Source organism: Daktulosphaira vitifoliae, unplaced genomic scaffold (assembly GCF_025091365.1).
Source record: "Daktulosphaira vitifoliae isolate Bord-2020 unplaced genomic scaffold, ASM2509136v1 Scaffold_5, whole genome shotgun sequence".
NCBI classification, from domain to species: domain Eukaryota; kingdom Metazoa; phylum Arthropoda; class Insecta; order Hemiptera; family Phylloxeridae; genus Daktulosphaira; species Daktulosphaira vitifoliae.
In genome coordinates, this window is record NW_026099576.1 from 16,374,746 (window position 1) to 16,389,888 (window position 15,143).

Sequence of the window (15,143 nt, forward strand, 5' to 3'; positions counted from 1 at the left end):
TTTGTAATTAATCATTAATTAACTGTCCATAAAATAATAAATCTAATATAATTATCGTACTTGGCATAAAAAATTAAACTTCTAGAATCTTTTTTTAAACGAATATGCGTTTTCCAAAAAATAAAATGAAAATAAATAATTAAAAATCAACAAAATCAGTTATAACGTATTTTAAGACTTTTACATGTTTTTTTACTGTATGTAGTGTTTTTGTGGGCTATTTATTAAAAAAACAACATTGAAGTTATTATTTTTGAATTTCTTGTAAAATTTCCTTTACTTGAGTTTTACTTTTATAATTCTAAGTTAAGAGAAAAAAAAGTTATGAGACATAGATCAGTCATTTCTATTAAATTTGACTCTTCGACTCAACTTAATAGGCCCGGGGGCACGGGTTAACCTTAACGGATCGGTCCCAAATTTTGTACAGCTCATTTTTTTGACCATTAAAAAAAAATTAAGGGGTAGCGTAAAAAAAAAAAAAGACATTCGATTTTTGAGGGCCACCCTAATATATATGTATACATATCATCGTATATGATTTAGTATAATTTTTTAAATAAAATGATCCAAAAAGTTACTCACTGTGTTTGTTAAAATGTTTTTTTAGATCTCCTGGATACTTAAAATCCGCTTGACAAATTGAACATGGGTGACGGATACCAGTGTGGGTTTTCTCATGACGTTTTAAATTTTGCATTAAAGTAAAAGATTTTGTGCATTTACCACAGGAATACATTTTAACCACGATTATTTAAAATTAAGCAGTTAATAATAATAATAATAATAATAATAATTAACATAAAGCAGTTATAAAATTAAAATAAAGCAGTTGAAAATTAGATTTAGAATATTATTATTATGTTATAAGCCTTAAGACTAGTAATGATAAACTTAACACTAAAATAGAGCTGGAAGATTAATTTAACCAAATTCATATAAATGCTTAAAGACTACTATAATTAAACTTAGTACTACTAATACATTTAATAATAATAAACTATTACTAAGATACTACTTGAATAATTCACTCAAAATATTTATAATATTAAATATCTAGTCACGAAAAATAATAATGTCTGCTTATATGTGTATGTATTTAGCAATAAATGATAACTTTATGAATTAGAGTAAAAACTCGGTTTACAGTAAGAATCAAAAATTGCATCTGACCTATCATGTACTTTCAGGTCACTTTTATAGTTGACCCGTGGTCATTAGGTGTTGACCGAATACCATATCCACCACCACCACCACCACCACTACCCTTCACTGAATATTACCTATATACATAACCATTAAAAAAGTTTTTTCTCTCTATATTATTTCAGTGTTTCATAAATAAATAAATAAGAAATGTGTTGAGATTAAATAATCTTTATTAATAATATTATATATATATATATATATTAAAAATACATTAAATCAAATAATTCCCCTATTTCTGCAGCATGTATGAGCAATGAATTTGTGTGGGAGTCATTGTCATTACTCCATAGATTAGTCTCAATCGGGGCTATTGTAAAATAATAATAATAATAATAAATATTAAATCTAATTTAAGACATAATTGTTTCATATATTTAAGTACCTTACCATTTATCATATCATTGTGAACAAGTTCAGGGGAGATGTTTTGAGTCGAGTGGGCAATCGGTTCATCTAATTCCGACAACGAATGAATGTGTGGTGGTGGTTGNTCAAATTCCGACAACGAATGAATATGTGGTGGTGGTGCACGGTCTAGGAGAGAATCGGTGTGATTACACAGATTAATCTCCCTAACCGAAACTATAATAGTAATAAAGCAAATATTTAGTTTAACACAAAATTTTATTATTAATTTATCATTATATTTAATTAACTTACCTATATCAGAAAATACCGGTTCGTTTATTATCTCCCCCTGTATAAGCTCAGGGAACATATCCGAACTCGATGAGGTGATATGTTCATTGTCATCATTGCTTACCGTATCACGTGATTCAATTATTGGTCTATGATTCTTGATTGAATCGATGAAATAGATTGAATCATTTGAGTTCTGTGTCTATAATTAATTTTAAATATTTAATTTATTACATTAATTTTATAAATTTTTTTTTTTTAAATAATACTCACTATTGCACCGTATTCACTAAACGACAGTTGAATTCCTAATTCGTTGTCTGGGTTAACCATTAAGTTACCAAAAACATCTCGGTAAATTGGAGAGTTGTTTTCACGAGGTTCATATCTAATATTATTTAAAATATTAAAAAACTCCTCGCCGCCGTATTTTGGTGTATTCTAAAAAAAATAGTAACAATTTTTTTATCATATATTTTTTAATAAGTTAATAAAATTAACACTTACGTTAGTCATGATGATATTATTCTTAATATCTTTTTCGTGTTGTTGTAAAGAAATGTAGTTGTTGTTATTAAACACCTAAATCGTGAACCAACTGAATGATACAAAAACCATAGGATGTTGCGTTTTTATATGATTTAGCAAGAATAAGATGAGTATACACATACACACACACACATAACCATTATTATCATTATTGGATTTACTAGTTTTACTAAACAAAATGCCTTAACACGTGAGAAGAAAAATATTATATGTCTAGACTGACTAATACATAATATAATAAAATTTTTCAAGAAATGGATTAATCCATGGTACCCGGGGGGTTAATTCCCACGATCGGTAGAGAAGAAAAGACTATTTCAAATACGTCTGTGTGTATAGAACTAAAGACATGGTCATCGAGGGTCATACCTTTTTAGCTATCCTACCGTTTGTTAACACAAAACATAGGTCTATAGGATAACATTTTCAAATAAATAATAATAATAATTTTTTTAATATAATATATCATATTATTATTGAAAATACGATATCCCAAGATATCTTCATCGTCATGTATACTTTCAGAATACCTCTCTGTGTGCATGAATGTAAAAAGGCAAATAGGACACTAGAATNGTAGCGCAATGTGTTATAATGATGTTCGATGCTGTAATGAATCAAAATAGAAGTTTCGAGACTATCCGAGAAACTTCTAGAATAATCTTTACACAAATAATTATCAATTTTAAATACTTTTCTGACCGACTATTCTTTTATTACTTTTTTACAAATACATCGTTCATTTGGAGCGATGTTTACATTAATGTCCATCTTTTTAATTACCATAAGCGTATCTGTGGCGCCGAACAGACGGCAAGATTAAATAGTTAAATTTTTAAGAAAAACTAGCCTCCCTTCATTACCTTACCAACTAATTTAATATAAAAGGGCTAGTAAAATTAGCACAGACACTCTCTTTCCATTTTATCTCTCTCGCATACTCTCACTTTCATTTTCACTTATTATTCCCCCATAATCTTACACTTTCATATTAAAAGTTAATAATGTAAAATTCACGTTACTTTTGTTAATTTTAATTATAAGACTTATATATATTTGTCAAAATAATTAATACAAGTTATAGAAATAAACTCAGTATGTTGCCCCTCATATCTGTATTTTTATTTATTTAAATTAACTTAAAATATCGACATCAACAAGGAACATCACAATTCACCATCTATCTACGAATCCATTTGGACATCAAGGTAAGTGTAGTCTTAAGACATGCACTATATTCATGTAATATTAAGAAATAGGACANAACATCATTTGATTTAATTCTATTGACTTCAATAGGCTACACAGGTATTCAATAATATAATAAATTATTATTATCAGGTAATAATAATTTTTACTCAAAACATCACCAAAAACCCAGTGAAATACATACGTATTTAACAATTTTCAATCAATTCGTTTTAAAAATCTCTAATAATAATAAAAACACTGTTATCATATTCATGATAATTAAATTAACACACAACGGTCCACAACTAGTATATAAAACGTTTTATCAAGAATAGTTGTGACGTCATGTATGTAACAATGCATACTATCGTCATCACCACCATCGCCGCCCCCGCGAAAGAATTTTCTAGATGATGCTTATTGTGTTAGAAAATTATATTTAATAATCAGCCATAATCAGCTAATCTGCCATCAGGCTATTGTGTTAGTAAAAAGAAAAACATACTACTGCCACCACCTAGGCGAGGTGTCACACCTATCATATATGATTACCGGACCATAGGTGGAAAGTAGATATGAAAAGTATGAATAAGGACCCCCCTAACCCACATGATGTGGATTTACCCTGTCCTAGGTGGATGGACGGCATAAACGGGCGGGGGGATATGGTGATAGGCATATGACCCCCATTCCATGAAAGATTAAGAGTATAATGGAGGGGGCTCTCTCATGACAGTAGATATCACAAGTATGGAGGGTTAATCTACATGTGGGGGTACATAAGAAGAGGGGCTATGAAAAAATGAATAGTTTATTAGAAATTATTTAATAAATTGTAATTAATAAGTAATTATAAGTTAAAAATGTTTAAGTGGTAAAGGAATGGGTTAGTTTATTGAGATATGTGATCTGTGATTTGTTGACCCCCTATGAAAATATATGATTTTTCGCATAAATGATCGTGAAATCGTTGATAAAGTGACAGTGTCATCAAGAACCATCAGCTCTAGAAGAAGAAGACTCTACTCTATGAACAATATGGCTGCCCAACCTGTAAGAAAACAGCGCTACATTTATATCGCACCAACATCACCAGCCGAGATGATTGACTCGACTCTACCAGTTACTCTTTGCGTTCAGCGACAGAAAATTTTTACAAGTGTATTAAAACAGTATTGTATTAAAACAGTAAATCAACGGTTTACCCATACATAGAGGGGGAGGTGTTGAGGAAACTCATCATAAGGTGATCATTATTATGATATTAAAGTAAATAAATAAATATGTACAATATTATACTATTTCATAAGAATTGAGTTATTTTTTAATTATAGAAAAAATATTTATACGTTAGAAATAATATTTTATCAAATTCTTTTTTGATTATTCAGTCACACTACCGCGTTTGTTAATAGACATTTTTTGTTAATGTGTAATCGTTATTATATAAAACATGTATACACATAATCTATTACATATATTTGTATACAAATATTTAGAAATCGAGAGTTTAAAATTAATTATATGATATTAAAGCGAAATTACTTAAGTGATGAAGAAAAGAGTTAGTATACGGGGATATGTGTTCTGTGATTTGCTGACTCCCCTATGAAAAAATTCGTTTTTTCCGCATAAATGAACATGAAATCGTTGATAAAGTCACAGTGTCATCGAGAGCCATCAGCTCTAAAAAGAAGACTCTACTCTATGAATAATATGGCTGCCGAACCTGTAAGAAAATAGCGCTTCATTTATATTGCACCAATANGCCGAACCTGTAAGAAAACAGCGCTACATTTATATCGCACCAACACCGCCAGCCGAGATGATTGACTCTAGCAGTTACACTATTGCGTTCAGCGACAGAAAATTTTTGCAAGTGGGCCTGAATCCAAATGATGACTTCAATGTTACGGTATGCATTATTACTCCTTCACGATATATTAGTATATCAGCGGACTATTTAAATATTATTTACGGCATGAGGGATGAAATAACTTTATTTCTACAATCACCACTGGTAAAAGGAGAGAACATTTTGTTATACCAAAATGTCGATTTTAATATAACCAAAGTATTGTACCGTGATACCATGCATTTAGTATTAGAATCCAGGATGGTCGATGGGTGTCGAGTGTTATTGAATAACGAAAACATTAATAGACTTATGGACTTACAGTGTACTATTAACAGTACAATATCAAGAAAAATAAACACGTTTACTATTATGTCATCAAATAGACCGCATCATACAATACGCCGACGGTAAATGGTCGGGCCCTAAAATTCAACAATCAAACAATGATGAAATGGTTACTTTTATAAGAAGTTTGAATGACAAAGAATTATGCGATACTATTCCTAAAGGTGACAGTAATTACAAAAGCGAGCCGAAGAATTTAGTATACAATGTAATAGTTGATCGTTGGGTCAAGTCATAGTCCGAGGGTACGCTTCAAATTAATGCGAGTATAATGAATACAAATTGGCATAACCTTTATTGTTATTAAATTTATAATTTGTTTTAGAAAAAAGAAGAAATGTATGACGAAAATTACGGTCCGGCATTTTTCAATACAACAGTGTTTACCCAAGAAAATAGTTATAGTCCATGGGCTTCACAATGGCCGAAAACCAATCACGTCAGAAAATTAACTTACATTAATAATTTATAAACAATAACTTTATATATTGTACTAGTTTCTTATAATAAACTTATAATCTAAACTAAAAAAAAATTGTTGTTATTTGTATATAATATATTTATTTCATAATAACAACAATAATAATTATAAGGTTAATAATAAATGTTTACATAAACGTGTAGAAAATTTAATTTAAATTATACGGACAGTTCCGTCAAAATGTGTATATGTAAATACATTGTCTGAAATTACTAGAGCATATGCAGTTGTATTAGCATGAAACGCGGCTGATGCTTCAATTTCAATACGTAAGTCAAGAGACGAGACTGTAATTGTATCGTTCTGCTTTGACAAGTCCATTATGGCAATAGGTATTAAATTAAGAAATTTGTTTTTTATTTAATAAAGGAACAGCAAGGTCTATCATAATAATTCTTTTGAAAATTAACATAGTAGGAAAAAAAAATACTAAATAGCTTACAGTCAAAATTACATATTAATCGTTGTGCGGGTAAACTTCTGAATTTAAATGGACTTTAAGATTTGTTAAATTACAGTGATCAAATTCAGACATTGATTTACTTTTACTATTTTTGCGGTCTGTTTGAAACCCTACTATAACATAACGGGGCTTTTGAAAATTATTACATGTTTTAAGGGTCCACGAAAACGATTCGTTTTGAGGTACAAACGGATATTCACACAGTTCCCAATTTCTATGGGCGCAATGTATAGGCTTTTTACTATTTAAAACTCTAAGTAATTTTGATTGTTCCTTTTCGGTCACTCTGACGATTGTCATACAACTTTTGTTAGTTTATTGATACTGTAGACAGTTTTCCTGTGCTGCATTATGATATCTAAGTATAAAAAAACATAGTATATTGTAGTAATACAAAAAAAAAAAAAAGTTGTCAGGTGTATTTATTGACCAATGTTGGATATTTGGGGATTTGGTCAATTCAGGAGCAATGAGGTTCTATCGGGATGTAGAGTCCTAGGGTTTAGAACAATAAAGACAAGTAGATATAAAAAGAAATTATTAAAGTTTTTCTATAGAGGTATTACAATGACCTAACTAGTAAGTACCTGAAATAATACACTGCGGCAACGAAGAGGCGGTGGCCATCTCACGAGTACCATGTAATGTGATTATGTATTAGGTACGAACTAGTCAGTAACAATTAATAAAGTTTGAAAATAAATATAAATATATGATCTATCGCTTTATCATTCTTTACTCAGATTATTAATTCTAAATAATTGGGCTAATATAAATTAATTACTTCTTTTATTTGGCTTGTACAAAGATCGTCAAGAAATTGAGTAAATATTTATACTATCTCTTTTACATAAATAAAGTGTTAACGCAAAATAATTGTATTCGATATCGCTTTAAAATGTACCGACGACTAGTTTGCTCAAAATAAATCAATTAGAAGAATACTGAATTCCTTATTGAATTCAGATCTTCAAAAAGGAGAGAGAATGAGCCGCTCGCTGGCATGCTCGCTCACTGATGTGCAAGCAGAACTAAGCCTTTTTATATTATTTTTAATTACCTCTTCATGGGTTGTTGTCGTCAGCGCTTTTAGTGATTCTCAATTTATTGTATTAAATTGAACATACCATGATAGTTATTTTAAGATAAGATATATAGTGTACAATAATCAATTTAACATGTATATACATATATAATAGCTAGTGTACAACAGTGTATGTGTTATAACAGATAAATTAATTATTTGTTTTTATAAAATTGGTATTAAATATTGATATGTTAAATTATATTAAATATAATTATATTATTAATTAAATATTAAATATTGATAAAATGTAAGATGCGTAATGTAGAGCATTGTGCATATTACGACAATATCTAACTTCCATGCAGTAATTGTTGAATACACTTTTTTTAGTCTTATTACTTTCTGGAAGTTTCTTCCAATAGGTTTGTGTTGGCTCAGTAGATAATGATTAATTTTTCTTTCAGCAATTTTAATTGAAAATAAATTACTAAAATAAACTTTAACTTTTATATAAAAAAATTAAAATAATATTTATTTAAAAATTCTGTGTGTCGTCTAAAAGTAAAAATATATTAAATAAATTTTAATTTTGTGACATGAGTTTTATAATCAATGTTAAATTATTAGTAAAACCATTATAATCTCCAGTGGTACTCAAAGATAAGTTAAAAATATTAAGGAGTAAAAAATTATTTATTTAAAGTTCTTTTTCTTTAAAATCTAATATACATTTTTTGAAATCAGTTTGATAATTCCATGAAAAAAAATATCGGAATAGCGTTTCCTTTTTTTAATAATGATTACAATGAAATTGTTACAAAATTAGACTTCACATATTTTTAACATTGCACTCCATTATTTTTCATAAGTGTTATTCTTTGATATTTTTATTATTAGTAGTTAAACATTATATAATATTAAATAATTGTTATTCCCCTTACAAATATGTACTTATCACTTGTAAACTAACATTGAATACATTTTTCTTTGTTATTATAAAAATAACAAAGATGTCTAATCCATTTAATTTATTTTAGTATCATCACTACTATTTGTTAGTAAATATATATTATTCATTTACAGTGGAACCTCGATTATCCGGGGTAATGACGGGGAGCGGGTCACACGGATAAATGAAAACCACGGTTGATCGAGACTTTTTATAATAATGAAATTTTTATTTAATTATAATAAGAAATGTAATTTATTTAATTTAATTAAAAAATGTTTTATATTAATACAAATGATGCATACATAATAAGTTATGAGGATGACGTTATTGACTTAAGAAAAGTAAGAAGTGATCAGCCTTTGTTTTTTTTGTTTTGAAATAATTGTCCTCACTTCACTTCTTATTTTTCTTAAGCCAAGAACGTCATGGAAGTCAAAATCCTCCTGCTCGCAAAATTTCAAACGGACATTAACTGCTTCCATTGCTTGGCTAGTCTGTATTTTTTCAAAACTCTCACTTTCATTATCACTCTCAGAAGAAGAATCAAGCTTTTGTGAGGTAGATAGTGTACTTGTACTGCCATAACGAGCTGCTATGTCAAAGTCACTTAAACGCTCAAATCCCTCTTCGTTATGATCTTTTTGTAGCCAATCAACAATATCGTCTTTATCAACGTTAGTGAAATCTGGAATAGATGTAGCAAGTTCAAGACAATCTTCTATATCTGTATCTTCGACATTTTCTTCGTCACCATAACCTTGATCTAAGATTTTCGCCCAAGGAAGTCGTAACGTACTTGCAGGTACATTTTCCCAGCATTACATACTGCGAAAATGGCATCTTTTATGGTCCATGTTTTCAAAAGTTCTTTCATTGAATCATAACAATTTTCTTGTAAGAGATAACGGAGAAATATCTTTTTGTACTTTCGTTTCAAACAGGAAATCACGCCTTGATCCATTGGCTGTATTAAGGAAGTTACGTTAGGTGGTAGATAATAGACAAAAATTTGACCATCCATTGTTTTCAGGTTAGATTCTGAGGGGTGTGAAGGAGCGTTATCAAGCAGAAGAACAGCTCTTTTTGGTATACCTTTTTCATCTTGAAATTTTTTTACAGAAGGTGCAAAAACGTTAAAATACCACTAAAAATAACCTGGTTCATCCAAGCTTTTGGGTGGTGGTAATAATCACATGGAAAATATTTCATTTCGGTTCCTTTAAAAGATCTTGGTTTTTTAGCTTTTCCAATTACAGTTAATTTGATCTTATGTGTACCGGTTGCATTTGAACATGTCATAATAGTAAGTCGTTCTTTGCTAGATTTATGTCCAGGAGCTGATTTTTCAGATTGCGCGGCAAGTGTTTTTGAGGGTAACATTTTCCAGAATAGACCTGATTCATCTGCGTTGTACACTTGATCAGGGGACAGGTTCAATTTTGAAAGCATTGAATTGAATTCGTCATTAAACAGTGTTGCAGCAGTCAAATCTCCACTGAGACATTCACCTTGAATGTCCAGCTGTCTTATACCATGACAAGTTTTGAATCTAAATAACCAACCTTGTGAAGCATTAAAACTTTCCTCTATTTTCAAATTTTCATGAAACCATTTTGCCTTTTCACAAACTATTGGCCCAGACATTGGAAGTCCTTCAATACGCTTCTGTTTAAACCATTCAAAAAGAGCAGATTCCATATCTGATAATGATGACTTTTTCATAGTTTTTCTCGTAGCTGATAATTCTGGACAAGATATGAACTTAAAAATTTCATTTTTTTGTTTGATTAAGTGACGAACTGTCTGTTGACCCACGCCAAACTCGTCTGCAAGTTTTTGTATACTTTCACCAAGATCTACAGCTCGGTTAATAATCAACACTTTTTTCTCAAGAGAAAGAACGATACGTTTTCGTTTAACACTCATTATTAGATAAGGTAACGTCGCGAACGCTTATAGTAAATTGAAGGTGATACGATAGATACAATTTGTAATAATCTACAATATTGTTTATCTTGATATTGTTATAGCCATAATATGTACAATCCATAACTATTTTTAAATTTTCGGAAGAATGAGCACGGTTAATCGCGAACACGGATAATCGAAGCACGGTTAATCGAGGTTCCACTGTATTTTAAAATTATACCTAATCTAGATTTTAATGTGGAAATCTTTATCGCTTCTCAAACACACATAATAAATTGTCTTTTATCGTGTACACAGGTTTTTTCTAATATTTAAAATATAGGTGAAAAATTATTCGCTGAAGTATAGACGAATAATAATAGTGTAGTGTTAATAATAATAGCTAGTTTAATGACGAATCCTATCATCAGTGGCACGTACCCCTATATATTTTAACTAAACAGTAGAGGGGTAAAGTATGATTGCCATACCCCCCAAAACGGCCCCGGCCGTTTCCTCTCCCTAGGTGGACGGCTGTGTAAACGGCCGAGGAGATATGGTAAAAGGCATAGTCCCCCCACCCACATGATGTAGGTTACCCAGTCCTTGGTGGACGGGCGGTGTAAACGGCCGGGGGGATATGATGAACGNAACGGCCGAGGAGATATGGTAAAAGGCATAGTCTCCTCACCCACCCATATGATGTGGGTTCACCCTGTCATAGGTGGACGGGCGATGTAAACGGCCGGGGGGATATGATAAAAGGTCAATGTTTCTCGTTCCTAGATAGCATTTCGTTATACCATGGTACATGTTACCTTGGTATATGCATAATATACCTAGGTAGATGGAACATCATACAGTATACTTTGATATATCATAGAAAAATTTGAGGGATTTTGAAAACTGCCTAATTTTAGAGATATGTGAAAATATTTGAATGCAGAAAAGTGATAGGTGTAATCAAGCGGCGACGGCGGCTATTAATCCAACGAAATCCCACTATGACGTGTATTGTTCATAGAGAGCTCCCTTACTTGACTTACTTACGCTTGATTACACCTATCACTTTTCTGCATTCAAATATTTTCACATATCTCTAAAATTAGGCAGTTTTCAAAATCCCTCAAATTTTTCTATGATATATCAAAGTATACTGTATGATGTTCCATCTACCTAGGTATATTATGCATATACCAAGGTAACATGTACCATGGTATAACGAAATGCTATCTAGGAACGAGAAACATTGACCTTTTATCATATCCCCCCGGCCGTTTACATCGCCCGTCCACCTATGACAGGGTGAACCCACATCATATGGGTGGGTGAGGAGACTATGCCTTTTACCATATCTCCTCGGCCGTTTACACAGCCGTCCACCTAGGGAGAGGAAACGGCCGGGGCCGTTTTGGGGGGTATGGCAATCATACTTTACCCCTCTACTCTAAACTAATTAAATGTTATAATAATAGGCACTAATAAGGAGAGGCAAAAAAGATTTTACGTAAAGACAAAATAAAATCCGAAATTTTTTTTTTCAATAATGAAGTATATTATATAAGCTTTAATTTAAGGTATATTTAAAATTGTCTGTATTTCCGGAACACATTACAAAGTTAAGTTAAAAAAGTTAATTTTTTGTGAAAATATTGTCATATTGAATCCCCCCCGTGGGCAGGTAAGGATTAAATTTATAAAAAAAAATATATCAAATGATAAGATAAGACATTATGCATCTATAAAAAAAAAATTATATTCATATAATTATTATTGAAAAGTTATGGCAGTTTAAAGTAAAAAATATTTCGAAAATTAGCGATTTTTAAATTTATAATTTTTTTGGAGATTTCCCATTAATGGGGAACGAGGGAAATTTTTTCAATTTTCAAGTGTAAAGTCTTCGACCAGATACAATTTGAGATCTTTTGACATATCGTTGAAAGAAATCAGTTCGGTGACAGCTGAGAAAAAGTCGTAATAGACACAAAGAAACAAATTATAGTAAAATTAATAAATTCTCAGCTTCGCTTCAAAGCTATAAAATTGAAATTTTAATCAGTAAATTATTTACTTTGTAAGTAATCAAATAGTTTACAATACATCGATCACCTGTATATAATTCAAATTGAATTAAATATAAATATATATATATTTTATTTAAATTCGTATTTAGACTATTGATTTTTAGAAACACATTTATAACTTTAGATAACCTTGAAGTTGAACAATTTTAAAAATATTTAATAAACTAGTTATTTTTGTGTTTAAAATTCTCGATTTTATATTTTTAAAGTTTCAATTTTTAGAAATAATTAATAAAACTTTGTTTAAATATTTCATACATTTCCCTATTATTTGGCATACTTCTTTTAATCTGACTATGTTCTTTTATATAGGGGGATTAAAAATTGAATCATGCATATAAAAAAAAAAGAAAATTATCAACTTAACTTTTAAATTTACTCCTCAATATTGTGTTATTTAAAAACACAGTGGGATTTTTTTTTAAATATCATCATTTTTTTTCGTTAACTTTTTTTATAATAAAAAAATACATAATGAAATTTAATTAAATTTTATGAAACGGTGAATGTCTAATTTTTATTTATTTGTTAATTTATCCATAATTGGAATTACTTTTGAAATAAATCTTATCATTTTTAAAAATACATGTAATACAATAAAGGAGATAAAATTATTTTATACTATAAATATAAACCATCTGATAACATAATTTTAAGATGTCCAGTTAACTCTTTAATACATATTGAATTTTTTGGGTTTTTTTTTTTTTTTTGTATGTATTATTTTTTGCATAAAATTTATTTTTTAATTAAAATTGTTCAAAATACCTTCAGGTTTTTATTTTCAAAACAAAAAGAAGCAAAAAGATGAAGAATAAAAAAATATATATATAAAAAAATAAATGGCTTAAAGTAGAAACAAACGAACAGACATCGCTAGAAAACGTGGTAGATTTTCAAAACTTGAATAATAATATAATAACTAATTGTGAAAGTGGTAATAATGGAAATGGAAGAAACGCAAATATTAAATTGAGTCTTCAAGAAGTACCTGTAATATTAGAAGAAAATAATTTAGATAATCATGGCTCTTCCCAAATCATAATTGAGAAACAATTACTTGTTGATGAAGGAATTAATTCATTGAAACTTTCTGAAATAATTTTTAACAATTCTCATAATTAGCCATCTTTAAATGACAAGTTAAGATGCATACTCATTGAACATGCTCCGGATCGCGGAAACGAAAAACCTAACTTTGTACTTTTTATTTGTTCACATTGAGTTCTATAAAAAATTGTTCTATGTGTTTTTGGCGAAACTTCAAAAATAAAGAGCGTACACTCAAAAAAAGATAATCCACCCCATTTTTGAAGAACTTCAACCCCTTTGAGGCACGTGAAGGGGTTGACTTATTGTACTCAAATTTTACCAGTTTCATTTTTTCAGTAAACATAACGAAATTTTGAGTCCATGACTCTGAATTTCTTAAAAAAAATTTTTTCTTCTATAACTAAGGACCACCCTAATACACATACACAAGTACGTAGTGTAGACCCACTCGCGTTACATTTTCTTCCAATTTAATAAAAAATATTATACTTTGAAGAATATTGGTTGTTAGAAAGATACATACCCTGTAGTCACGTATAAAATAAATGTAATTAAATATATATATATATTAAAACTACACAAATTATTTTCAGTTCTTTGTTACTAGATTGTGTCTCTTTAAAATTTACCTTTTGTGATATGTTCCCTTTTTGAACTCGACAATTTAACTATTCTACTTATTTAGACTAATTTAAAATTATTTTTCAAAATCATACAACTTAAGTGACAATATTTGATTTAATATTAACTTTGGGAGCAATTGTCTTTTAATTTCAATGTGTCCGCTCTTATTTACCTTGGCAATATTTAAAAGATTTATAGAAGAATAAACTCAACAATTTATAGTTTAATCTGTCTGTTTTTTATAAGATTTTTTATTGAATTTTAGAGTATATCTAGTAAATTTTATAAAATCATTTAAATAGAATCTGATTTGAAAAGCAAAAATCAACAAATAATGAATAATAATAAACCAAAACATAATTATACATGTATTTTAATGTTAGTGCTATTATAAGCAACTATATATTAAATCTGCGTATAGTAAGCTATGGCAAATTACTGAATGCTCATTTAGAAGAATAATTTTAATATTATATTTAACACATTGTCACATACCAAAGTTTGTATCACATAACTGGATATTCCCATGTAACATTTTTATTCTAAATGTATATAAAGACATTCATTTTTAAACATGTATTTTACCTTGGCAACAATAACTGTGTATATAAACATTGAATCCAATATCATATTGTTTAAAATTGAAGACAGTTATTTATACGTCGAAAATAAAATAATGGAGTATTAATTTAATTATTTAAACTAAAAATAATAATTTCAAAAATTATCATACGTTAAAAATAATTTGATAAGGTGT

The 15,143-nt window shown here is 29.2% G+C and overlaps 1 protein-coding gene and 1 long non-coding RNA gene across 2 annotated transcripts; both read right to left on the reverse strand.

Moving 5' to 3' along the window:
• Positions 1–1,357: 1,357 nt before the first annotated feature.
• On the reverse strand, positions 1,358–1,680 carry LOC126907862 (uncharacterized). The gene is made up of 2 exons (XR_007704640.1): positions 1,597–1,680; positions 1,358–1,516 (listed from the first exon to the last, which is right to left on the reverse strand). It is a non-coding gene; the product is annotated as an uncharacterized LOC126907862 (long non-coding RNA).
• A 4,745-nt stretch (positions 1,681–6,425) lies between these two features.
• Positions 6,426–10,489, reverse strand: LOC126908207 (jerky protein homolog-like). Its single transcript, XM_050690117.1, has 4 exons — positions 9,857–10,489; positions 9,537–9,815; positions 9,107–9,477; positions 6,426–6,575 (listed from the first exon to the last, which is right to left on the reverse strand). The coding sequence occupies exons 1-4, from the start codon at positions 10,434–10,436 to the stop codon at positions 6,426–6,428; spliced, it is 1,380 nt and encodes a 459-aa protein (XP_050546074.1). The 5' UTR covers positions 10,437–10,489.
• Between the last annotated feature and the right edge of the window lie 4,654 nt (positions 10,490–15,143).